General features: G+C 32.3%; 3 protein-coding genes across 19 annotated transcripts; all 3 read right to left on the bottom strand.

Moving 5' to 3' along the window:
- Positions 1–792: 792 nt before the first annotated feature.
- LOC108854183 (tryptophan N-monooxygenase 2) lies at positions 793–6259 on the bottom strand. Of its 17 annotated transcripts, none has more exons than XM_057009650.1 (10): positions 5202–6259; positions 3322–4640; positions 3029–3156; positions 2886–2951; positions 2585–2814; positions 2269–2356; positions 1801–2044; positions 1315–1463; positions 1159–1215; positions 793–1029 (listed from the first exon to the last, which is right to left on the bottom strand). In XM_057009650.1, the coding sequence occupies exons 1-2, from the start codon at positions 6246–6248 to the stop codon at positions 4008–4010; spliced, it is 1680 nt and encodes a 559-aa protein (XP_056865630.1). In that variant the 5' UTR covers positions 6249–6259; the 3' UTR covers positions 793–1029; positions 1159–1215; positions 1315–1463; positions 1801–2044; positions 2269–2356; positions 2585–2814; positions 2886–2951; positions 3029–3156; positions 3322–4007. The 17 variants fall into 17 exon arrangements, with proteins under 17 accessions (XP_056865630.1, XP_056865629.1, XP_056865633.1 ...); XM_057009649.1 differs by having other exon boundaries at positions 3025–3156; positions 3361–4640; XM_057009653.1 differs by having other exon boundaries at positions 2585–2804; positions 3025–3156; positions 3361–4640.
- A 7283-nt stretch (positions 6260–13542) lies between these two features.
- Positions 13543–15130, bottom strand: LOC130511310 (vacuolar protein sorting-associated protein 60.1-like). Its single transcript, XM_057008233.1, has 6 exons — positions 14980–15130; positions 14808–14862; positions 14619–14712; positions 14465–14536; positions 14269–14380; positions 13543–14074 (listed from the first exon to the last, which is right to left on the bottom strand). Exons 1-6 carry the CDS (start codon positions 15128–15130, stop codon positions 14046–14048), a joined length of 513 nt encoding a protein of 170 aa, XP_056864213.1. The 3' UTR covers positions 13543–14045.
- Positions 15131–22812: 7682 nt separating this feature from the next.
- On the bottom strand, positions 22813–23342 carry LOC108850765 (uncharacterized). The gene has a single exon (XM_018624242.2). The coding sequence runs from the start codon at positions 23152–23154 to the stop codon at positions 22813–22815; it is 342 nt and encodes a 113-aa protein (XP_018479744.2). The 5' UTR covers positions 23155–23342.
- Positions 23343–27064: the final 3722 nt, after the last annotated feature.

The following is a 27064-nucleotide window of genomic DNA, read 5'->3' as shown; positions in this document are numbered from 1 at the left end:
CGATCTGAATAATATTTTTGGATGGTTCCTTTTTGTCAACTCTGTTAAATTCTTGGGAAAAAGAAAACGGAGAACAATAGTACTACACGATGACTTATGGCATTGTGGGCCTAATTGTCTTAGGGCATCTCCAACCCAACTCCATTTTTAACTCTAAAATGGAGTAAAAGTGATTATGGAGTAACATATGCTCCAACCCAACTTCATATCTCACTCCATTTTGAAGTTTACTCCATAAATGGAGTAATCTATTTTTTGTTTGTTCATGACTCCATTATGGAGTGAAAAATGGAGTAGGGTTGGAGCAATTTTACTCCATATTCACTTTTACTCCATTTTGGAGAAAAAAATGGAGTTTTACATTGGAGATGCTCTTAGTACGTTGGTTGTCTGGAGAGCTATGTCACGAGACTATGTCACGAGGTTCGACATAGTACATGTGTGATAAAAGCGAGACTCCAAATGGGCCCGGCCCATACGAAAGAAGTACGAAATACAAAATATATTTTGGAGTGGAGAAATAATTGCCAGCTAAGAGCATCATTATCCCAGAGATCCATTAAAGGTCTCTTAATTGATTTTTAATAGTATTTAAGGAATAAAGTTGTTTAAGAGACTTAGTTAAAAACCTTGAGATTTTTATGTCTCCATTGCAAGTCTCTTATTTTAGAGTTCAAACTCATTTCAATTCTTTCAAGACCATTCACTTTCAATTTCATCTAACTCACTGCTATCTAACTTATTTCTATCTAACCAGATTCACAATCAATTCACAGTTCAAAGTTATCTAACCTAAAATAGCCATTGTCTCTTCATCCGTCCACGCCGGAAGGAGCGCGAGCGCGATGAATGTGACTTGGTGAAGATTGTTGTTGAGGATACGAGGATGTTCTGTGCAAAGAGTTTGAGTTAGCTGATGATGAATGTGGCTGTGAGACCAGCTAGGTTCATGTGCTTGTTCTTCAAGCGTGTGCTGGTCCAACCAGCTTGTGAAGTCATTATCTTGTGTCCAATCTATAGCAGAAGAACCTGGAGATAAACACTAATGTTAGACATGTAATTGCAATGTAATACGGACAGTACACATAAGAACGATTAGTAAACCGAGTTAGAGATTAAACTCACTTTCCCAAAAAAGACCGAAAAAAATAAGCTAACCTTAGCAAAAGTTGTGGCAAGATCATCCATTTCAGACAATGATCCCAAACCTGCACCCTGAGACCACAAGTAAGAGATGTATTTAACACTTTTTCTCATCCATAAAAAGGCAGTTAAACTCTCGTACATATCAAAAGAAGTCGATCCAAAAATTACCTCTCTTTTATCAAACAAGTGATCACCATGGTCGGCATGTTCGAGAACAGAAGCGGCATCATCATCAAGACCTCCCAATTCAACTTCTTCAAGACTTTGACCAGAGAATTCATATTGAGATGAGTCAAAGAGTGTACTGTTATTATTACCTGCACAAGACAACAAGAGATCCGTTTTCATTAGACACATGAGCTAAGTAGAACTAAAGCTCTGTAATAAAAAAACAGAGCATATTAAGCATAAAATCTTCTGTTTTTGTTTATTTATCGGAAAGTAGGGGAAGCATCTCTTCCTGAAGAAGAAGAAGAAGAAGAAAGAGGTTAAAGAAGAGAGAGCAAAGGATGAGTGTTTTATATTTGTTCTGTGCGTAAGAGCATCAGAGCATCAACAATCTTCCAGTTCCTAATTCTCAAAAGCTCTAAACTTTAAGCTAATTGATAGAGCGATTAAACAAAAAATTGAAACTTTCAGATGAGAAACCCATACCTGACCTACTAGAGGCGACGACAGAGACACAGATACAGACACAGAGTAGAGAAGGAGAGACAGATTAAACTATCCACGGCGAGGAGAGCAAGAGAGAGACGAGGAGTCCATTCATCATCGAGGAGAGAAGAAAGAGGCGGAGTAGAATTCACCAGAAAGAGAAAGAGAGGCGACGAAAAGGGGACACGTGTTTCGTAAATACGTCTCTTGTTGCCCTTAATTAAGAGCATCATTAACCCTAGCACTTTTAATGGGTGCTTAATCATTTTTTAGTAATAAATGGATGTTAAGCATTTAATCTAAGAAACCTCTAAATTGTTATCCTCCAATGCAAGTATCTTATTTAGGAGTTCTTAAGAAAAAATTAAACATTGAGACACAACATTTCAATCACACAACCAACACATCTTCTTACTAGCATCATTACAAGAAAAAAAAAGAGACAGAGTGAAGAGAGAAGTAATGTACTTGAGCGAGTTGGGACTGGGTGAGCTTCTTCTCCCCTCGGGCTTGCATGATTGCTTTCTTCAACTCAGTAGGCACACGTTTCGTTCATCTGATTTAAAATAAAGCCACACACATCAACCCAACCGTTTCTATATATTTCAGTTTCGGATAGAGAGAAGCAAACTATCAACGTTAATAATCCAGAACAAGAACTAAAGACAAGTGAAATTTTACAGAAAATCTATGCAGTATCTCTACCAATAATAACTTAATGAGAGGGACAAATATTGAACAACCATCATGATCTTTTATTCAAGAAGATGAAAGAAGAACATACATGTTGCTCCCTCGTTATCTCAAATTTATCAGCGCATAGTTCTGCACAGCTTCCCATCCCACAGTAGTTATATACATCACATAGTCCATCCTTTAGCATTCCATTGTTATATACCTTGCTTTAGCCAGATATTTAGGTGTATTAGACATGCTTTCCATGCCACCCGCCACGACTACATCTATGATCCCCAACTGAATAATCTGAGCAGCAATCATTAACGCTGAAAGCACCTAGAGAGATATTGTCTCCCTCATTAAGAGATTTAAAATACCAAAACAAAAACAGAGCCTAAAGTCCTCACCTTTCATGCCTGAAGCACAAACCTTGTTAACAGTGGTACAGATAACAGAGTTAGAGATCCCTGCACCTAGAACAGTAAAAGCAAAAACCAAAGTCAATTACATAAGCTTTGTTCTAATGATTTTTTTTTAAAATCAAACCTACAATAGCTTCAAACCACTGCTGCTTTTGACGCTGCATAGACGGTTCATGGAAGATGTGAGGAGTATGATCCGACCACCAACCTCCTTGTTTGAGCCTATTCGCACAGAAACGCCCCTTTCGTGTTGACACTACACATTCCATAAGAAACAAAGATCAAACAGAGAGTGATTAAGAACATAAAAGTAGCAGCCGATGAAAGAATAAACCTTTGATTTATGTCTAAGCTTATGAATCAAAATCAAAACATCAGAAACAGCAAAAAAAAAAGCAGGTTCGTAAATCAAACAAACTACCGTTCGACTAGGGAGTAGGAAGAAGAAAGGAAAGCTCACCGGCGACGGTGACGCAGCCGTGTCTCTTGTATCGCCGAAGAAGATTCGACTCGACGGGAAGCAGGGACGGGAAGTAGGGAGAGGACGCGTGTTCCTAAGCAACGGAGCTTGTGTTGCTTAATTAAGCTACGGAGCTTCAAATTAAAGGTAATTTTCTTTTTTTTTTAATTACAAAAAAACCTAAGCACCCCATTAAGCAATCGCGTTAATGATGCTCTTAAGAGACGTATATTCTCTTAATGCATAATTTTCTTTTTCTTTTAAATCTAAAAACATTAAAAACCTACCTAAGAAACGAGCGATAATGGTGCTCTAACTAGAGTATTGAGTGATGCAATCATGACTAAACATCGATCTGATTTTTTATTTTGTTTGTTACATAAACATCGATGTGAATAGAAACCAAAATAAGGAGACACTCAAATGCGAGGTAATACCTACTTATTAATTACCAAAATAAAACCAATAATTTAAAAATATATATAGAAAAGGAAAAAGCAAGAGGAAACACACTTCAAGTGTTTCCAAAAAGGACCAAAACCGAAAAAAGTTTGGTTAATGATATGACCAAACTTTAGATTATACACTTACATAAATATAATTATTCATAGAATACATATATATCGTCGCCATACATCACTGTCGCCTCAGTTTACCGCCGGGTACATTTCCTCCGACAGCCTCAATTCTCCGACCATAACCAAAGGCTTCGCAAGAAACATATCATGGCTCGATTCCATCAACTCGACACGTGTCTCACCTCCAGCTATTTTCCACTTAAACCCTTGCAGAAGCCTAGCGAGCATCATGACAGTTATGGCCGTACCTAACGCAGGGGCAGCACATCCTCTTTTTCCGGTACTAAACGAGATAAACCGGAGATCATTCTCGGTTAAAGTCACTTCCAAACATTCGTTAAGATGTCTCTCCGGTTTAAAACTTAGTGGATCAGACCAAACCTTAGGGTTACGACCAAGACCGTAACGGCTAAGTAAAACTTGACTTCCTTTAGGGATATGGTAACCGGCGACGGTTGTGTCGGAGAGTGCCACGTGTGGGAGGTTAAACGCGGCGACGGGATGAAGACGGAAAGCTTCACGGATAATAGCTTTGAGATAGTTAAGTTTTGGTATGTCGGATTCTTGGACGAGTCTTTTTTTTCCGACGACTCTTTCGATCTCTTCCATTGCTTTCTGGAGGATCTCCGGTTTGTTTATCATCTCCGCCATGGCCCATTCCACAGCGTTTGATGGATTGTCCGGCGCCGCCATCACAAGTTCCTATAAAATAATATTTAGAAATGATTAATTAACTTGTTTTTGGATTACCATTCTATGCATGGACTGGCGAGTCGCAATGAGTATTAACTTAATGTAGATGTTTTGGCGTTATACACCTTTTTCGTTAGTTTGAGCAACAAGATAAATTAATTAATTATTTTGGTTATTTATAGAACAAAATATTTTTTTCACAACTTTCTCACCATCACTGCAACCTAAAGTTGTTATAAAATGAGCTAACAACAAATTTAATTCATCCATTTAATTCCAGAAATATAAAATTTCAAGGATAGTGTTTTGGTTTTATGGTTTATTTTCTTTAAATGTTCCCCAAATGCCAAATAATTTTTTTAAAAATTTTAGTTATTTTATCATAGAAAGTATATCTTTTTGAAAAAACGTCACTCATCAAGTTTCTGCGACTTCAACACAAACGAAAAAGAAAACGCTAAAAACAATCATCAGTCTTCCATTTAACAGTAGATCTATAAAGTATTATATAATTAGTTTACAACACAATTGAAAAAAATATATGTATATAATATGCATGCAACTAGTTACCTTAATGGTTGGTTTGATTTCATCAGCGGTAAGCAAAGGCTGGCCATCTGCGTCCCTGATAGAGATGAAAATGTCTAGAAAATCTTCAATCTGAGTTCTCTTTCCTTCTCTCCACATTTTAATCCTCTCATCAATAATAGGATCATGATATTTATCCATAGTCGCACTAGCTTCTCTCATGATCTTCTCATGTCCGTTTAGATCCAGTCCCGTAAGCATGGGTAGATAATCCGAAACACAAAACGCAAACGTAAACCCTAACCCCTCAAACATAGCCTCCATATGCTCAATATCTTCCATGGTTGGTCCACCATCGGGTTTGGTTTTCTCCGAGAACGTCCTCGTTCCGAACATAAGCCTCTTAATAGCATTTCCACAGTAATGCCTTGTAACAAAGCGGAGATCGACCGGTTCAGAGTTTTTAACCATGTTGTAAAGCCAAGCGGTTAGATGATCGGTTTCTTCAGCTCTATTATCATGTAGCCATCGGTGCCTTGCCGGACAAACAATCTCCGTCATGATCACTTTCCTCATCTTCTTGAATTGTTCGCCGAACGGTGTGATCACGCAGGTTTTGTAGCCGTTTGAGAGTATCTTTTGAGCGTAGGTGAGTGGTCTTGATGCAAAGAGTGCGTCTTGTTGCTTGAAAATCTCGCGTGCTATCTTAGGACACGTGACAGGAATGACGTGAGTGTTTCCTAGACGCACACAAGCTATCTCCGTGTTAAGCTCTTTCATGAGGCTATGAAGCCACCGGAAAACCGGACGGTTTTTAAGCATTGCTGGAAGCATTCCTACGATTGGAAAGCCGCTGGGACCCGGCGGGAGAGGGTGCAACTTCTTGTTATGTGAAGATGACTTTATTTTCTTGAATATCATCAAGAGAGAAATGACTACAAGAGCTTGAAGTGTTGTGAGGAAATACATGTTGCTAAACGGAGATGTTTGGGGACCAGACTTGGTCGTGAGATCCGAAGAGTTTGATGCTATAGTATTCATTGTAAGGATAGAAGAAAAGTGTTGTAATTGTGCTGATTGTTTTTCCATGGACCTTTCTTTCACCTTGTTATTTATAATGTCTCATCAACTTAACTAGGTACATGTGAAATGACGATAACACCCCTTATGTGGCGGGGAGGAAGCAGTCTGGAAGGCATTGGAGTTGGACTGACTTGGTCTATCTAGTGATGAATGTCACCATATTGAGCTTTGTAGGGCTAATAATATTAATAATAAATTCATACTTTTTAATCATTTTGTTGGTCACCTGCCAAATATCCTCGTGTTATATATGCATTAAAACAATCCCGCAAAACAGTATTTTCTACGGATAGATGGTTTTCTTTTGAAACATTGTTTTTCCTTTGTTTTTTTTTTGCTAAAATTTGGATTGTTTTTCCTTTGTTACAATGAAAGCAAAGTGTAGTTTCTTACATGATTGATTTTTAATATGTAAAACTTTTGGGTCTTATGCCTTTGGTTCTTGCGGACGGCCATGCTAATCTCCTCAATTTTGTTCGAATTGTTTCCTTATTGTACTAACCACATCAAGATACGTTATAGTGAGTATATATCATTTTTGGTAGGTCGATTGATATATACTGGCTCTGTCACATTCAATATCAACATCATATATATATATACAGTATGTCTTTTTGGGGAACGAGAGTACCTCTCCTTCAAAAAATACTTTAGTAAATATAGAAAAATGTTATATGTAAACCGATTAATTTTTGTTTACGGTGTGGACTCTTAGAATGAATAGATAAGATGAAACAACTTAAAATATAGTCAATACATATAGTTAAGATGTGTGAATTCAAAATATATGTAACATATGTGGAATCTATATTGGTCGAATGATCTTATATCCGGAGGAATATATTTAGACAGGTCAAAATATACTTATTTAGAAAATATTGGTACGCTGCACCTGCCAAATTGCCTCGTGGAATTGATGTTGGTCGTTGGAGAATGAAGTTACTAAACCATGCATGTCAATGTCAATTATGGTAGTGGGAGCCTCTACACATGCATTGCTAGTTACGACGTCGTTTGGGGGGGTCCATTCACTAAAATGTTGGGACAAAAATAAACGGGTTACTATAAAACTAGAATCTGAACATCAGGTTCACGTGGGGGGAGGGGTAGATCGAGTTTGAGTCACATTTTTTTTTTTTTTTTTTTTTTTTTTTTTTTTTTTTTTTTTTTTTTTACCTTTCTTCTTAATTACTAAATTCTTAGTTTACATACTGCATATTCATGTGATTATTACTCTATTAACAAAATAATGTGAGCCAGTTAGTGAGTTGAAAAGGTAAAAGTCGAGAAATTATGTTTTCTAAAGTTAGCTGATAATTAGTGTATTAGTTTATATATTTTCTATATCTTAAACTTTCTCTCAATGTTAAAGAGAAAAAAAAACATAAAAAGCTTTTTCTGAAAGCTAAAACAAAAAAACCGTTATCATACTTGTAACTTTTTTAGCAAAAAAAAGACTTATCATACTTGTAACTCAAGGTTTATGCAGTAGATTACATTACTGGATCTTGAGCCGAGACACGCACCCAAGGAATTCCAAAGATCAAATGAAATTTGTAGAAAATGTTAGCCATTCCTTTGTTTTTAGATATTAACTAGATTTTAAAAAACGGATATATATATTTTTTTTTTTGAAAACTTCAATTTTCATATTTGAGTTTTTGTAACTATATTTATGCATAATATTATTTTAATTTAATACAGTAGTTCTTAAATAAATGAAATAGATATTTAGACATAATATTTATCAATATGTCATATTCTTATTTTAATATAATAGATATTTCTATTTTAATATAATAGATATTTAGTTTTTGTATCTACAGAGATGTGTGTGAATAATTAATTTTGAATTTTTTTAATATTTTATTAATATCATATATATTCCTCTATATATTAAATAAGAAATCATTTTAATGATTTCTGCCGACGTGTCGTTCATAGGTAAAGTTTCAAGAATTGTTATAATTTTACTGGTCGATGGGTTTTAATTTTTACTTATTTAAATTAGATCTAAAATTTTAGGGTAAGTCTAAAGTCATTTAACATCACTTACCATATAATCTAAGAATATTACAAATAACAATTTATGGCAACTAATTTTCGAAATTATAGAAAAGATTAATATTTGTATATAAGATAATTATAATAGTTTTATACTTTATTTGATGAATTGTATTCGAATATAATTATATAATAACTATTTTAAATATTACAAAATCCAAACATGTTTTATTAATATGATTTTTAAATTACTTATTGTTGTTTACAGAATAAATTTATCAGAATTTTAAAATAATTTATAAAATGGTATAAATTATTTATAAAAATATATATCCTAGTATATATTGATTGAGAAGTCACATAAGTGATTTTTCTTACGTGTCGATCACAAATGAACTCTTAAAATTGTTATAATTTGATTGATCGATGAATATTAATTTCATTTACTCTAACTATATCTAAAAGGAAAGTTATAATTCAATTACCAATTAATATCACTTTTCAAATAATCTACATAATATTAGAAATAATTATTTATGGTAACTAATTGTTTTTTTATGAAGTTTGAAATTTATTGATCATTGTAAAAAGAAGGTAACTCATTTTATTAAAAACTGAATTAATATAAACAATTATAGTAAAAATATTTTAAATACAAAATATCAACAGATATTTAAAATATTAATATTCATCTTTTCAAAAAAATATTCTTTAAAAATATTTAACAGTAAACACATATTCAATTTTGATTATGAAAAAATATCTTAATTTGACAAATTATATTAAATATATCGTTACAAAACATTCAAATCCGCAAAATTGTGGGCATCCACCTAGTATATATATACAGAGAAAGACAATGCATCTAGGAGCCTTCCATATCATTTATATATTTCTTCACATTTATCTGTAGATATGGTTGAGGTGGACCTAACGTCTAACAAAAAATTGGAGATCAATGATAATTAACTAAAAACTATCCTCTGGACATTTTAATGATTTCTTAATTAACGTGTTAATCCATTATAATTTTGATGCAATCTTGTATTCAAGATTGCGTAAAAACACATGAAAATTAATATTATGGCAATAGTTTATGATTTTTTTTGCTAAATTGCTACTATACATTAGACTTGTCAAATATCATCTATCTTATTAAAACAGAAACATTACAACTTTCTCTAGGTGGATTTTTAAGTTAAACATCACATCTATCTTATTAAAACAGAAACATTCGGTTGGACCTAACATTTATTTTGTAAGTTTTTAAATTAAATACATCTTTATACTTTATAGTTAAACCTACATTAAATCACTAATGTTCCTTTCTTTATACTACTATCCATGTTTCCAAACAATATACTTATTTCTTTATACTACTATCAATGTTTCCAAACAATATATTTTTTATACTACTATCTATGTTTCCAAACAATACAATAATTAATCTTAGTTATTTTATATATATCATTTTCTTTTTAAAATTTTGTAGAAACGTTATAATTTCATAAATTGCAAAATATTGAACTTTAAAATTTGGATTATATGATTACAAATTATGAAACTATTACAATTTAAATCCAATTAGATTACATATCGGTATCCATCAGTTCAATCGGTTAATCTCGGGTTTTAGTGATTTTTTTTTAATATGAATATTTTAAAAACCTAAATTGAATTGTCAGATCTCCGGATTAACCGGTATAATCACAATCGGGTTGAATTTAAAAACACTGATTTAAATGCAAAAAAAATTTTAAATACATACTCTTTAAAAATTACCAAAATATTTGTTAAGTTATTAGTGAATTTTTTCATCGTAAAATATTCCGCGCTTCCAAAGCGCGGATCAAAATCTAGTGCCTAATTAATTTTAAAGGACTAGACAGCCGTCGATACAGAAATTAATCGGTCTATAGATTATTAACCAAATTAATCTGTCTAGATAATTAACCAACTAGATAGATAGCTAGCTGCAACAACAATGTTGTGATCTGATCTTATAACCACGACGGGCATTACTGTTACATCGCCAAAGTAAAACTTAAATCAGCTATATATCCCTCATCACACATCTGAACATTTCTCGCTATCATGTTGGCTCCCAAATTTTGCAATTCAACATTACAACTGTCAAATGCACAGTAAGGCAAAGGAATGTAAGCGATTGGTTAGCTCTAACGAGTCCATTCAACTGGTTTATTTATTGATTACACAATCGCCGCATAGTTTGAGATAGTGAAGGCTTCTCTCGTGATTTAAAAATATAAATTGATGATACAAACTTAATATGTTTATTTTTATTTTATAATCGTTTGTAAGATCAAAGTTCTTGGGCATAAATATAAACTCATATTGTTTTTGTGTGTTTTCTTTCATGAATGTGTTTAGCCTTTTCAGCAGAATAATAAGATTGGTTGTATGCAATTAAAAACATCGTGGTGACAGGCCACATAAGCAAAACGAAGTTTAAAACCAAACAAAATTGATTTAATAGTTAGTTAATTAACTTTTGACCAAAAAAGTTAGTTAATTAAACTTATGGGAATTAAATAATATGGCTGTTACTTTTTGTCTTTATACCTACCAATCTACTAAGGCTAAAAGATACAGCACGTGATCGCTAGTAAATTTTCTGAACTGCAAAAAAGGTTTCCTAACTGTAAAAAAATCAGTTTACATTTCTTCCTTTTTTGTTCTTCATAAGTAGATTTATCCCAAATAAACCTTTCATATATATAAAAGTATAAAAGAGATTAGAGAAGATTGAAGTCTGCATCATGCTCACCTCGCCGGCCTCAGCCAATATTACTCTGGCAGTGTTACTTGATACGGTTATGGACAAGACCGACGAGAATGATGTATTATTTCCATTAGATGGACCAATGACAAAGTTAGAATGAAAAGGCTTAAAGGATGTACTTGTGGAATATAATACATTTTGTGTACACAAACATTTGGAGAATATCAAGTCCAAGTTTACATAAAACATCGATTTGCATTTCAGCCTAAGAAGACAATATTTATCATTTGGGCTTTCAACCCGACCCAATCGGAACTCGCCTCGACGATCAACTATAAAAGTCTCGGCTACTCGACCAAGCACCCGAGAAGTCGACTTTGGTCAACAAAAACCTTGAAGCTTTTTGTTCTTTTGTTTCACTGTAACTATAATATTTGAAAACGAGTTTTACAAAGCAAAAGCTTAACCTAGATAAACCTCCCCAGGCTCTCGCTGCCATTTTATTTTGAGCAAAACCATTCACTTGATTTAGCAAAACCAACTTAACTAGCTCCACACTACAATTCCTTTTGTAGGCACCAAAATTACAAGATGGCAATTTGGTATGTAAAGCAAATAAACTTACAGAAGTATAAATTAAAATTACAACAATATAATACCATAGTTTGAAAAGAAATGGACTGAAGTAGAGTCGAGATTGAAATCTCTTTCCTTAACTTTTTAAACGTCCGTAGTGTGCCGGTTCGATACGCTTAAGGATCCCAGGATACAACTGCCTATATCTCTAACCTCACAACACTTGAGAACCAGAGCCTGTCGAACCTATATCTATGTTATACTCTCCACACAAAAACAAAATATAAGAAGGAGAAAGTGGTTTTGCTGTTTTGGATGTGTATCTAGAATGAGAAGAGTATGGCTCCTTATATAGCCTCACAAAATAACGTGTTATTACACACAACACTAAATAGAGATGACGTTTCTGATTCTTTCATTATGAGTTATGACTAATTGATTTCATATGTTACAAAAGTAAATACAGAAAATCAACTTTGACATTGGTCAAATATCTAGTCAAAAAATAATCTTATCAGGAAACGTGAGAATAATTAATTCTCTCACACAAGAGATAATATGCTTCAATTATTTATGTAAATAAGTAGCAAATAAATATGGGCTAAACAAGATTAGTCTTATTTGCATAATAACAAAACTTGATCCAACCCAAGTATCTCTTTTTTATAAGACACAAGTGTCTACAAAGTTTTTCTATAACTTTGTTACACTTTCTCCATTTTAAACACCAGAGATTTTTTACCTCATAGTTCTAATATGATATTTACATATAATCTATTTTAGACGTTCATTTCTCATTCAAAACGAACTTCGTTTTTTACATATGACTACTATATTATAGTGCTCATAACAAAGAATCCAACGATTCCACAATCCGGTCACTCCGACAATCAAGTTGCTCGGAAAAAACTACCGGAATATTGGCCATATCCATTTATCCAAAAAACAGTTCCAACACCTTTTGAGTCGTCTGACCCATAACATGCTCTTAACGTCTTAAATCAGATTTCTATGCGTTACCAACACATTTTCGCCAACGTTTATACAGAAAACAAATCACGATTTAACATTTGAGATCGAATAGTCGGTTTTGCAAGACCTAGCAACTGAAATCACCATCACTGTTGATAATACGACTATTTCTATTATCTGAATTTAGGGAATAGTTTTTTTTTTCAAAACGTATAGCAGTTAACTCAAAATTGCATTTGGGTTAAAAGAGAAATATAACTTTGCTTGCGGCGTTGCAGGCAAGACGATTTATACTAAGGCGTGATTTCATATTTTATCAAAGGCTTCGACTTGTGTGGCAATGCTTCCTCGGCCTAGCCGACTTTTCTCAGCTAGTTGACCTTCTGTTTAGTACTACTAGGGGCGGAGCTCCGCGCAAGCGCGGGGATGTTAGCAAAACTGTAGTTTGTGGGATTTCAAATGGTCCATGGTGGTGGTGTGTAAAGTTAGAATAGAGATGTAAAGGTTGGAAAAGTGTTTGGAGTTGCTTGAGAAGAAGAGGTTTTTTTTTTTATTATGCTTAGTGGAGTTTTCGAAAATGTGTAATTTTCGTACCGCAAAATTATTGTTGCAAAATAAAACGTAGTTCGTATTTGGAAACAGAGGCCACAGCTGTAAGAGTTAATTCGATTCAGCTGTTTGGCCAGCTCATTAGCGTGCAGGAGGAGCTTACTGAGAGCGGTCTTGCTGAGTCTGTCTTGTATGAAGAGCAGGAGGAGCTTACTGAGAGCGGTCTTGCTGAGTCTGTCTTGTATGAAGAAGAGGATCGAAGCAAAGAAAGAGTCCAGTGACACAATGAAGTTGTGAATGAGACACATTTATAAGTAACTAATACAGCTACTGGGGTCTTTTATATGGAACAAAGCTTTGGTTGTAGAAAATAAGAAAATAATTAAAAATTTTGGATACTCCATCAGAGAAATATAAAGAAATTTTGTTGTTGCACAATAAAACGTAGTATTAGCATTACGTGAACCCTTTTTAACTATTAAACCTGAGAAACAGTCATACTCTGATGAAGTACATTGGAGTATTGCAAATTTAAAAAAACATGAAATAGAGAAAATAATTAAAAGTCTTGAAGAAGTAATGCAAAGGAACAGAGAAATATTAAAGAAACGGAAGCAGGGTTCGGGTTCACGTCGTTTTCATCTGAAATTACTCATTTGAGCTTGTGCTAGAACCTCAGTCCGCTTCTTTTGTTGATGTGTAAGTGACAGCGGAGGAAGATGATGATTCCCCGTATTCCACTTCAACATTTCTGTGTGCATTGATGGTGAAGAACTGGATAATGGTGTCTAAGTTAGTTTTTAATCACGAGCATGAAAAAATGTGAAAGGTTTTCAAACTTATATAGACCATGTGAACTCATGCCTGAACTGGAACCGGTGTTCTTTGCTTTCTTGCTTCCTTTCTTAGTGGTGATTCCATGTTCCAAGTAGTACAGTACTTCGGTCCTGGACCGAAACTTACACCATGTGATTGGTTCGAGATAGTACTACAAAAGCCAGAATAAAAGATATAATGTCAAAAAAAAAAAAAAAAAAAAAAAAAAAAAAAAAAAAAAGATATAATGTCATAACTCTTAACAAAAAAAAAATCAATATCTGCACATGCCATATCTCGAACCATTAAAAATGCAATATTAAAACATTATCGTCCTAGTCACGCAAACAACAACAATAACATTACCTTCCATGAGATCATCTTCGTCGAGACCATCAGGAACATTGTAGCTCCTACCAAGCGTTTCTTGAATCTCAGAACTCACATCCATCAAATCCATCAGCTCATATTGCAAATTCTATTATATAAAGATAAAGATTGAAAACTTATAAAGAGATAAAAACACCAAGATGTTGAAGGAAGAAACACTTAAAAAATGTACATCGATATCTTGAATCTGAACGGTTTTCATCATCCCTTTCAGCTCCTTGTTAGCAGACTTTAGCGCCGTCATCTGCAGATTAAAGTAACTTCTGTTTTTATATTCAATTTTTTTTTTCACAATAGCGCTTAGAAACAAAGAGATATATTCATACAGTTTGTTGCGCGTCTTTGAGGCCTTCATCAGCGAAAGAGACTTGATCGAGATTGAATGTTTGATTATAGAGCATGTCACGTTGTCCTTCGTACCTGTGATAAGAGAAGTAATGTTAAATTGATCAACTGATTAGTGCATCTAGCCACCTCAAAGCTTGAAACTTTCACGATGGAACCGCTTCTTAAACCTGGACGGTAGTGACCGGAGCGAGCATGAGGAATAAATCCATGGATCACAGAGTTCTGAGAACAAAAAAAAAGATCAAATCAAATGATTAGGCTTTCTAAAAAATGGGATCGTAAATAAATGGTACCATACCTGCGCATCAAGGAAAATCAAGGTGATTCCCATAAATTCACCTTGCTTCTTAATGTTTCTGGAGTCCCAAAAACGCAGGAGGCGGCCCACGACGAACTGACCGGATCTACCGAGGCGGAGATCGTCGAATGATGTTGGCGCAACAATCTCGGCAGCGGCGGAACGCATGTTTGGGACAGCGGCAGAAGACATCTTTCGGAGATTCTCTGGTAGCTAAAGCGACAAATTTGATAGAGAGTGACTGTGAGCGATCGTCACAGCCTCATCCATCTACTATTTATAGAATACGAAATCAACAGAGAAAAAAAAGTTTCAGAGTTTTGTGTAATTAACACAACATTTATTCTCGAATTTAAGAACACATTAAAGCTTGAGAAAGGCGAAGGGATGAACAGGTTCATCTAGGAAGACAAAGAGAACACACAGACGGCCACTTGAACGAACTTAAGCAAACACATTGTTTTCCTTGGATCCCAACAAATATAGAGGCTCAGACCCAACAGAACAAATGAGCCCAGCCCGAGATGCTGCTGTGATGTTAATAAAACCAAACCGACCACAATCAAACAAATCAATCATCCTACCAACTTAACCGGAAATCGCGCGGGTCCCACAGCCATAAAAATAATCTGACGTGGCTGCTCTTAGAAGAGAGAAAAATAATCTGACGTCGCTGCAAATACAAAATCAAAAATCAACTCGACAGGTTCAATCATCAGTCGATTCAAAATCAATTGAAACACCCAAAAAAAAATTTGAATATCAGATCCAAACCAATCTTTCAACTACAACAGAAAGAGCTTGCATGTAGATTATAGAAAAATAAAAATTAGAGGGGGAGAGATGAGAGCTACCTTGATCCAGAGTTGATAACATTGGCATGACCGGGTAAATATAGATTCTATGTCGTATTTCTTCTTCTACTCAGCAAAATTAGAAGGGAAGAGATCTATTATATAGTGATTGCACTAAATGATAAAGCTTTTATGAGTCACAATTTTAACGTTACAGACTTACAGAGGAGAAGCTAAGAGGTGAAAACGGCTGCGTTTCTTCGAGGAGAAGGAGGAAGATGAAGTCGATCAGTCGTCGTCAATGAAAGTGATAGGGTTGACCAAAAAATCTGGGCCAAAGATTGGGGCCTGTACGAAAACTATTTTAAAGTTGGTGATGTAATCGAACTAATTTTTACGTGTGAGTAGATGACATGGCACAATATTTTACTGTGATTGGCCTGAATTAATTTGCTGACATGAACACATTCTCCTTTGATTATATTAGCCTTTTAGTATAGTACTAGGATATGACCCGCGCTTTGCGCGGGGTGAAAGAAATAATGAATAGTTTTACGTAGATAATATTAATTTGTTAATTATTAATCTACATATATAGTATGCATGTGTAAAATATGATAAAAGTGAGAAAATGATAACACGAATATATGCATTAGAGGATACAAATAACAAACATCATGTCTTATGTTGAAAAGTTGAGGATCGACATATTGGAAAAAAATAAGATTATAGTATGGATTTGTATTTGTTTCAAAATAAAAGAATCTATCTAAATTTTGGAATGGGTCTTTCACTTAAAACTTATAAGACATAATTATTTTCATAATATAAGTGCAGAATAATATTAAAAAACATAAATAAGACAATAAAACTCGATAATAATAAAACAGGAAAAGAGCGAAAAACAATTAAAAAAACATTAAAACATCAGAATCGCCGCTTAGTAAAATTAAAATCCATTGTCTGCAATCATATAAAGAGGAAAAACAAAGTTTAGTAGCATAAATATTTACATATTTAATTAAGAAACTAAGTGAATTAAATATAATACCTCTTCCTGAAAGCATAGATTTCTCCGTGACTTCCATATTGCCATCTTCATTGTGAAGATTTTAAGGTCGTAATTATGGAAACATTTTGAACATATGTTACGTTTTAAAATCGATGCATTAAGAATGTTTCAGTTACGTTTTCATTTATATAGTTTTTGTTAAAAAAATTTGAAAAATTGTTTTTGTTTCCAAAAAAATGTTACGTTTTTACTTTGCTTCGTGATGGGCATTTAAGATGTTTGTTAAAATATATGCATTATAAAATATGCATTATTAACATATATTTCTTAATATTATTTCAATTATATGTTGGTCTCCTTCCTAAAACATCCATAATGTGTGTGTTTTTGTTTTGACTTTTTTCGTTTGATCTTTTAAAAAAAACATATATAGTATGCATGTGTAAAATATGATAAAAGTGAGAAAAGATAACACGAATATATGCATTAGAGGATACAAATAACAAACATCATGTCTTATGTTGAAAAGTTGAGGATCGACATATTGGAATAAAATAAGATTATAGTATGGGTTTGTATCTGTTTCAAAATAAAAGAATCTATGTAAATTTTGGAATGTGTCTTTCACTTAAAACTTATAAGACATAATTATTTTCATAATATAAGTGTTTAATAATATTAAAAAAAAATAAGACAATAAAACTCAATAATAATAAAACAGCAAAAGAGCGCAAAACAATTAAAAAAACATTAAAAACATCAGAATCGCCGCTTAGTAAAATTAAAATCCATTGTCTGCAATCCTATAAAGAGGAAAAACAAAGTTTAGTAGCATAAATAATTTTTTTTTGAATTGAGTAGCATAAATATTTACTTATTTAATTAAGAAACTAAGTGAATTAAATATAATACCTCTTCCTCAAAGCATAGATTTTCCCGTGACTTCTATATTGCCATTTTCATTGTGAAGACTTTAAAGTCGTAGTTATGGAAACATTTTGAACATAGGTTACGTTTTAAAATCGACTCATCAAAAATGTTTCAGTTACGTTTTCATTTATATAATTTTTGTTAAAAAATTTTGAAAAATTGTTTTTGTTTCCAAAAAAATGTTACGTTTTTACTTTGCTTCGTGATGGGCGTTTAAGATGTTTGTTAAAATATATGCATTATAAAATATGCATTACTAACATAGCTTTCTCAATATTATTTCAATTATATGTTGGTCTCATTCCTAAAACATTCATAATGTGTGTGTTTTTGTTTTGACTTTTTCGTTTGATCTTTTATAAAAAACATATATAGTATGCATGTGTAAAATATGATAAAAGTGAGAAAAAGATAACACGAATATATGCATTAGAGGATACAAATAACAAACATCATGTCTTATGTTGAAAAGTTGAGGATCGACATATTAGAATAAAATAAGATTATAGTATGAGTTTGTATTTGTTTCAAAATAAAGAATCTATCTAAATTTTGGAATGGGTCTTTCACTTAAATCTTATAAGACATAATTATTTTCATAATATAAGTGCTGAATAATATTAAAAAAAATAAGACAATAAAACTCGATAATAATAAAACAGCAAAAGAGCGAAAAACAATTAAAAACATTAAAACATCAGAATCGCCGCTTAGTAAAATTAAAATCTATTGTCTGCAATCCTATAAAGAGGAAAAACAAAGTTGAGTAGCATAAATATTTACATATTTAATTAAGAAACTAAGTGAATTAAATATAATACCTCTTCCTGAAAGCATAGATTTCTCTGTGACTTCCATATTGCCAATTTCATTGTGAAGATTTTAAGGTCGTAATTATGGAAACATTTTGAACATATGTTACGTTTTAAAATCGATGCATCAAGAATGTTTCAGCTACGTTTTCATTTATATAGTTTTTGTTAAAAAAACTTGAAAAAAATGTTTTTGTTTCCAAAAAAATGTTATGTTTTTACTTTGCTTCGTGATGGACGTTTAAGATGTTTGTAAAATATATGCATTATAAAATATGCATTATTAACATAGCTTTCTTAATATTATTTCAATTATATGTTGGTCTCCTTCCTAAAACATCCATAATGTGTGTGTTTTTGTTTTGATTTTTTTCGTTTGATATTTTTTAAAAAAACATAAATAATACAATAGAAATATAATTGTTTATCCGGCTGAATTGTTTGGTTTTTTCAGAAATCCGTATTGTTTTTAAAAAGAAATCTACAGTTACGTACATTCCAAAGTTGTAGTTAAATCTTCTGACCGACATGAAATCCGTGAGGCAATTGGCCGTTATTTATATCAATGATATGATATTAACTATAATTAAAATGTAATGAAAGATCATGCTGTAAATATGTGACATACCAATGGCAAATGATGTAATTAGTCTAGTAAATTAAGGATTAATCAATATTAAGGCTGAGGAAAAATGTGAGGATGACACCTATGCAAAATGGCAACATGGTAATAATTTTACTCTTTTAAGGTTGTTCTTATTATTTGCTCCTCTATTAATAATAAGGGGATGATTATTGACTTTAATTGATTGGATTGCTCTTGTTGTTGCACTAGGTTTATTTTTGTTCCGCTACTTGTCTTTTATATAACGTCTGTCACAAAAATAATTTGGTATAAAATTTAACATTTACACAAAACAAAACTTTACTTGCGATAAATAAAGCCATCTCAATTGTTGGATATATGAATATTTATTTTCCCATAAATATAGAAAATGACATCGGAAGACTCTAAAAACTAGGCGTAGAATTTATTATCCGAGATTCAGATTTGATCCGAATCCGGATAATAAAATGTTGGATCCGTCCAAACCGAATCTGAATCCAGATATCTTGATTTTTTCATCATGATATCTGGATCTGTAATTTTTATTGTTAATTATTTCAAAAATAGAAATATATATATAAAAAACTAATTTTGTTTATTATATTTTTATTTCTATACTAATATATATATTTTTTTGTAACAGTAAACATAGATATAACTAAAGAATATTATATATACTTTTATTTTTAAATTATTGTTAATATTTTGTATTTTTAATATTATTTTTATTTATTTTAACGATCCAAGTCTGGATCTGTATCCGTCATATATTATAATTTAAAAAAATATCCAATACCAGATATTTGAAGATCCCAGATCTGAATAAAAATAGTAAAAACATAGATTTACCATAAAGATCCGGATGCAGATACTTTAAAATATCTTGGATATCTGATATATGTCCCAACCCTACTAAAAACTTGATTTTTTTATTTTAAATCCTGCAAGCGATATATACTCATCGAGTATATTTTTTCAAAAAGAACTGGGAACTCGATTTAGTTTAGAAATAATTAATCACAAATTAGTATTCAACGTATCAAGCACCGGATTTTAGTAATATATAATGGCACAGTTCTTAACGCCTAATGCATACATACGTCATGCATGATATGTCGTACGTAATAATTCGTAACATGTAATATGGCGTAAGATATTACGTGTTGGATACATACGTCATGCACGGTGCTTATTCTCGTGAGTTCAATTGACAATAATACAACACTTTTTGTTCTTTGGTTTGAAAGATGGAACATGAAAACGAGACTTTTCCCCTTTTGTGCTCTTAGAGAGAGAAATAAACGTGAATGATTCGGAAGTTACGGTTTGCACATTTACTCAAATACGTACGTTCGAGGAAGTTTAATTACACACATTGTTAGAGCAACATTACTGGATAGGTTCTTAAAATGAGGTTCTGAGCATCAAAATATCATTATTTACTAATGCAAGTTGGTCTAGTGGTCTTGAGAAAGTCAAAGGTTCCAATACAGACTCGGGTTCGATTCGCGCTGGACACGGAATTGACTTAGGCCTCTTAAGGGTACAAACGCAGTCTGGTTCCGGGTTTGGAGGATTAGTCGGTTGGCCATGGCCGCCGAATCATCTCCATATTAATCAAATAAAAAATCATTATTTTAATACATTGTAAATTAATAATGAAATTTTAATTAATAATGAAATTTTAATTAAAATTTTACATAATTAGACTTATTGAATGATTCCAAATGGAAGAAATGTGTTTCTATGAGTTTCTTGAAAGCTTTGATTTTAAAATTTATCGTTACCAATTAGTGAAGATGGTTTCAGAATAAGAAAAATATTAGTTTTTACAAGTTACTTAGAAGATATCAAGATACTGAAAAATAGTTTCAATCACTCAGAGTTCATTATTATACTCCGGATGTAGAATACAAAAGCGGATAATCATACACGTGGTGTCAGACACAATCTTCGTATGTCGTTCATATGGATATAGAGTTACCATTTTGGTTTACAAAGTCTTAAGAATTTATTGATGTTAAAAAAAAAAGAACTTATGTTTACCTTCTTTCCTAATTTTGTATTTTTCTCTTTTCTAAAATCAGTTGATAATACATTAGAACTCACCGTTGGAGAAACTCTTAGTTTCGTTTTGATTTTCTTTACCTCTTTTTGGTTGGACCAAAGCCTAAATTAATGAATTATTACTTGAAAAGATTATTCCTTACTTCCAATATATGGTTTAAATTTATAGATAACTTATTAATAATAATAATTAACTAATTAAACTGATAATGTTAAGTAATGAATAAAATTGTATGTGTTTTGCCTTTTAGGAAATGGGTCAAGTTCAAATCGGTTCGAAATTTTTGGGTTGGCTTAGTTAAAATTCATCTTAGCTTTGATAAAAAGTTGCAATAACTTTTTGATAATTAAACTTTACTTTGTACAAAGCAAGTATATTTATATGTATTTTGTAGATATTTAGTTGATTTAATAATTTATAGTAAACTTCAGCTTAGAACAGGGTTTATCAAGCTTAATTCTGCACAGTTATATTTGTATACATTTAGAGTGTAACTGGTAAACTTAAAAGAGTAAAATAGAGTAAATAAAATGGTGTAAACGAGAGGAAAACTAAAACTAAAAGGGTGGAAAAAGGAGAGAGACTAAAATTCAGAGTAAACTTGTATCACTCTTGTAGAATCTTGAGTAAAAGTTAGTATGCATTTTCTGTTAATATACAGTAATGAGAGTCGATAATGAAAATTGATATGAGAATCAGCTCTGTATTCAGAAGTGGAAGTGCTGAGATTGGCGATGGAGAACATGCTTCAATATTCAACATGCCAGAACTTCGGAACAGACTGCAAAGATTTGATCGCAATGATCAAGGAACCTCAGACTTGGCCAAGTTTTGCTACGGAATTGGAGAGGATAGAGACACTGCTCATATACTTCCCGGACTTCAAGATTTCTTATGTTCCAAGAGCGCATAATCAGATTTCAGATTTTTTAGCTAAGACAGTTAGATCATTCCATAGGAAGTTACATTTTGTTGGTTGTTCTATTACGGCCTGGTTATCCAAACCACCTCAAGCTTGAGTAATAGAATAGCCGTTTGCCGTAAAAAAAAATGAAAATTGATATTCCACTTGATTGGCAATCTGACAGCGAAATATGGAGTAATTTTTTTTCACTTTTATTTGTTGCGCTAGAGAGGTCATACAGTCAAAGCCTTGAAGCAATCATTTTTGATGAACTTCACTTTAATTAATTTGTATATCCAGTTCAGTTTCACAAATGCAACTGGAATGATATTTTTTTGAAACAAAATCATTTTGAATAGATTATTTTATAGGATTTCATAAAGTAGTTACCAGTTATCATGAAAACTTTTAAACAAAATTCTGCATATTCTATTTCTGGAATAAAACAAAAAGATAAATCTTTTGTAAAATTTTATTTTATTTATTCATTATCCTAAATTCTGGTGAACTAATTAAATGTGTGAAATTCTCTATTCCACTAATTAATAATTTCAGTTTTAATGTTTTGGTTGGATAAATTTTGATTTGGTTATTTCTGACCCGTAGTTTTATCATTTATCTAAGAAAAATGTAAACCATATAAACAGAATTAAGCTTTTAGGTTTATTTGAATTTATTCAGTTTAACAAAATTGAATATAAATACTTACATTACAATCATTTCACTCTTTATTAAACACAAAAAGAGCTAGTACAAAATAAAATCAAGAACACGGCTAAACAAAAAGTTCACAAGAAGATGTCTCAAGAACTTAAGCAGCTTGAGGTGAACAATGATATGTAAGATAGATTGTTCATTCAGTTTCCCAACCGAATCTCGAATGTCACAAGTAAGAGATGGTTTAACCTCTACGCCATCGAAAAGCCTATCATCATCATTTTGATGATCTTCTTCTTCGTCCTTTTCAACATCGTCTGCAAGCAAATGGGACGGAACTACTGATTCTTGAAACTCCCATTCCTCAATACTAAGTCCCCATTCTTGATAATCCGCTCCTGCCATCGCTAGAGCCTCCATGGAAACCATCATTAACTAAAGTTAATTCGAAGACAGTGATTGTAAAATGTGGTTCAATTTGTTAGAACTTTCTTGGAATCTTTTGACCTCTTCTTGTTTGATGAGTACGTGCGGCTAATGACGTTATATATATATAGGCATGTACGGATGAGATATTTTTCTTGTTTCCCTGTAATCAATATCAAAAGATCACGAGACATGTTTACAAATCAAACAGTTGAATTGAATTGAAAATCAAAAATGTCAAATACTTTGAGCGAAGCAATATGAACACAAAACAAGAACAACATTCTCGTGATTCTTTCTAAAAGTAGAAGAAGACCATTTTGCAGACTTCACTATAGAAGGATCTAATATATATGTATAATACATATATTTGTATTTTTCTAGTTTAGGAACTGTTTTAGTATATATATGATAAATCAATATAATCTTAATTAATCTTATTCTTATGAAAATGGATACGATCTTTTCTATTATTATTCTCTCATCTCATAATAGAAACTAAAATGAATACTACTACTTTCTGGATTGGGTCGTCGACACATTAAGGTTCGTCCTCGCCATCGTGTACTCTACCATTGTCACGTGAGGCCCTGATATATGTCCGTCACGGTGACAAGGGGATTATTTTAATCCATAATAAAACAAAAAAGTTTCATGTCATAGAAAAATGCAGAAAATTGCAGTCTTGTCATAAGTAATGTAAAATCAACCCTAAACCTATTTTATATAGCATGTTCCTAACAATTTACACTAAACAACCATAAATTAATATTATTGTGACTATGATAATTAATTAATTTCCAGAGTGCTTGATCTTAAAAATATTTTTTTTAAAATTTATATATTTAAAATATTGTTTGAAAAAAAGAATATTTGATTTTATGATATTACATATTGATTAAATTTTATAGATCTAGATTTTGTCTCTTTTATTATATATGATGTATTGAGAATATATATCCTAGAATATAAATGTGTTTCCGATGTATTTCAATAAAATACAAAATATTAGAAAAAATTATAGATATTTTTTTTGAAAGAAAAAACAAACAATACAATGCTTTGTTTATGATTACATAAATTTTATACAAGTTTTACATATAGTAATTATTATTTTATGATTTTAATGGAATCATATATTTACTTGTGAGATTTCTAAATGTTTTAATCTTATTATTATCTTAATTATATTATATTTTCATTGAGATAATTTAAGATTATTTTTTTTACTTTAAATCAATTGAATGATTTCTTTTAACTAAGAGTTCTTTTCGAAAATTTTGGGAAAGATTTGTGTATATTACCATAGAAAGAGAAACTTTTTGAAAATAATATATTGTACAAATACATAATACTCAATAACAATCTCTCGAAATCAAATCAAAATATCTTATAGAAATTTAGAGAATATTTGTTAAATTTATAAAACTTTTAAAATCTGTTAACTTTTAAAATCACTAAACTTTTTCCAAATTATGGTTTCAATAACCCTACCTTTATATTTTTCATTAACATCAGAAAAACCTTTTTGACTTTCATGGTCATGAATTCAAATTGATTATGATAATCAATGGCATAGCGTTTTTTGTTGTTATTGCTCTGGAGAAGCATATATAACACATGTCTCCATACTGTAAAATAAAATAAAAACGAACAATACACAAAGAGAAGAAACAATTTTTCCACTCAGAATAATTATGTTAGTATTAATATTCTTTTTTTATCTGAAAGTACAATACAAAAATACTTTTGATATACCATGTCTTTTTTTAGTGATAGAAGACAAAAACATATACAGTTGTATTTTCTGAGCACAATCACACTACGAGGGTTTTAAAAAATTGAAGAAAGAAATTAACTATATCGACTCTGCAATTCTTTTTAATTCGTTTGTTTCTGTATTGTAATTTTTAATTTATATTCTTGTTATTTTTATAATAAATGGGTTGTACTCACTGTAGTAAAATAAAGTTCTTAAATGGCAGTACTGCGGAAATGAAGTTCGTTGGTTGTGCTTAGGGTTGTTTGCATTTTACATTTTATGCACAGATTTCCAGGACTAGATGAATGCCGAAACATAGTCCAGTGTTCTCAACTAATCATTATGATATGAACTTTTCTCTGGTGTACACTTCTGTAAACAGTTGATTGAGTACTGCACAAATATTGGAAGTGTAGCTAATAAGAATCTCCTGATCTATTCTACAAAAAAAAAAAAGAGAATCTCCTGATCTGCTTGTTAGACTTATTTTCTCAGGCGATTATGATATTTATGATTCTTTTTACATTTTTGGTGTAGTATAAAAAGTTCTCGGATAAAAAAAAAAAAAAAAAAAAACTCCTCTTTTCTCTCTTTTGAAGACTCAAATCTAGATCTGAAAATTTCAGGCGGTCGGCGGCGGTTGTTCTTTTTCCCGCCGGCCTCCATTCCCATATAAATGCTCTCCTCCAACACTATATTCTCGATTCGATATGCATATGATTCTGAGGCGTCGGGTTCTCTCCGAAAGGTTGGATCTTGGATTCCATTGGAATCATGGCGAGTTTAGGTGAGTTGGTGTGTGGAGGGAGTCGGCCTGAACTTAAACGACGGAACAGTTGCATATGGGGTCTCTTGGTAGCGGTTTCTCCCTTCCTTCTCCGAGATCCGGACGGTCCCTGTCGCGGTGGACCTTATCGATAGCTCCTCGGTCCTGGTGGTTCGTCGAGTCCAAAGACCAGAGGTTTCTGCTAGAGGGCGGCGGAGACGAGGTCTAGGGTTTCGCAAGCTATCCATTGGGGCTAGGGAGCTTGTCTTCCGGATGCTGGGAGTGTCTCTACTGCCGGCGGATCTAGCAAGGGGATGGCGGTTCCTCTACCTAGGTAAGTCTGTTGGAAGCAGAGGTCTCTTGGCCGGTCTGAATCTGGGGTGGAGCGTGACTAGATTAGGGTTTCGAGGAGGCGAGGCGTCAACGAGAGGAGCAGAGGTTTGAGTTTTGAGGCTAGGTCTTCGGATCCGGTATTGTGGCCGCGGGGTTCCTTCGAGAGCGGTTTCGCCTTAGAAGCATCAAAGGCGGTGGATCTGTGGGTTGGTTTCGGACATACCAGCCCCGGTGAGGCTTCCGGCGAGGTCTGATTCGGTCGGGCCGTTCATGTCCGTTGAAGAAGGAGGTCTAGTACCTCCGGAACCTTCTTTCCCACCCTATTCTTCTCCTCTGTAAATCTGTAGCTTAATTGCATTGTTGTACTGTTGCTTGCTTCTTCTTCTTCCTTTAGATAGTCGCTGTTTTCTACCGGAGCTCCGGATGTAACTTTTCCGATTTACCTTTTTGAGGTTATTAATATATTAACTTTTATTAAAAAAAAAAAATAAAAAAAAAATAAAAATAAAAAGTTCTTGGTTTCATATTATTCTTATTATGCAGTTTACAAGAAGTGCAGAAAAGGCCTAAGATCAAGAAACCACCACACATCTTAGTTACACAATAATATAGGGAAAATCTAATAAAAAACCTTAAAGATGGCAGCCAGTTACACTTTAAATCCTGAAAGTATTTTACAAGCACTTTAAACACTCAAGTTGGTAAATTTAGCATATTAAACCTCCAATCTGGCTTATTTGTACATCAAGTCAAAAACGTAACCGGTACTGTTCAAAATTGATGACGTGTCGGTTTTAAAAAAAAATGTTTTAATAATAAATAAATAGAAAAATACAGAAAATATAAAAAATTCATAAAAATTCATAAAAATTCATAAAAAAATTCATAAAAAATCAAAAATAATCATACAAAATTACAAAAAAATCACAACATTAATTATTTTATTTTATTTATAAAATAAATAAAAAATATAAAATAATGAAAACTTGAAAAATCATAAAAATCCCCCAAAAAAAATCATAAACATAAATATAAATTCAAGAATCATGTATTTT

The sequence above is a fragment of the Raphanus sativus genome, chromosome 4, assembly GCF_000801105.2.
Source record: "Raphanus sativus cultivar WK10039 chromosome 4, ASM80110v3, whole genome shotgun sequence".
Lineage (NCBI taxonomy): Eukaryota > Viridiplantae > Streptophyta > Magnoliopsida > Brassicales > Brassicaceae > Raphanus > Raphanus sativus.
The sequence above is the reverse complement of the archived record's forward strand: the minus strand, read 5'-3'. Positions and strand labels throughout refer to the sequence as shown.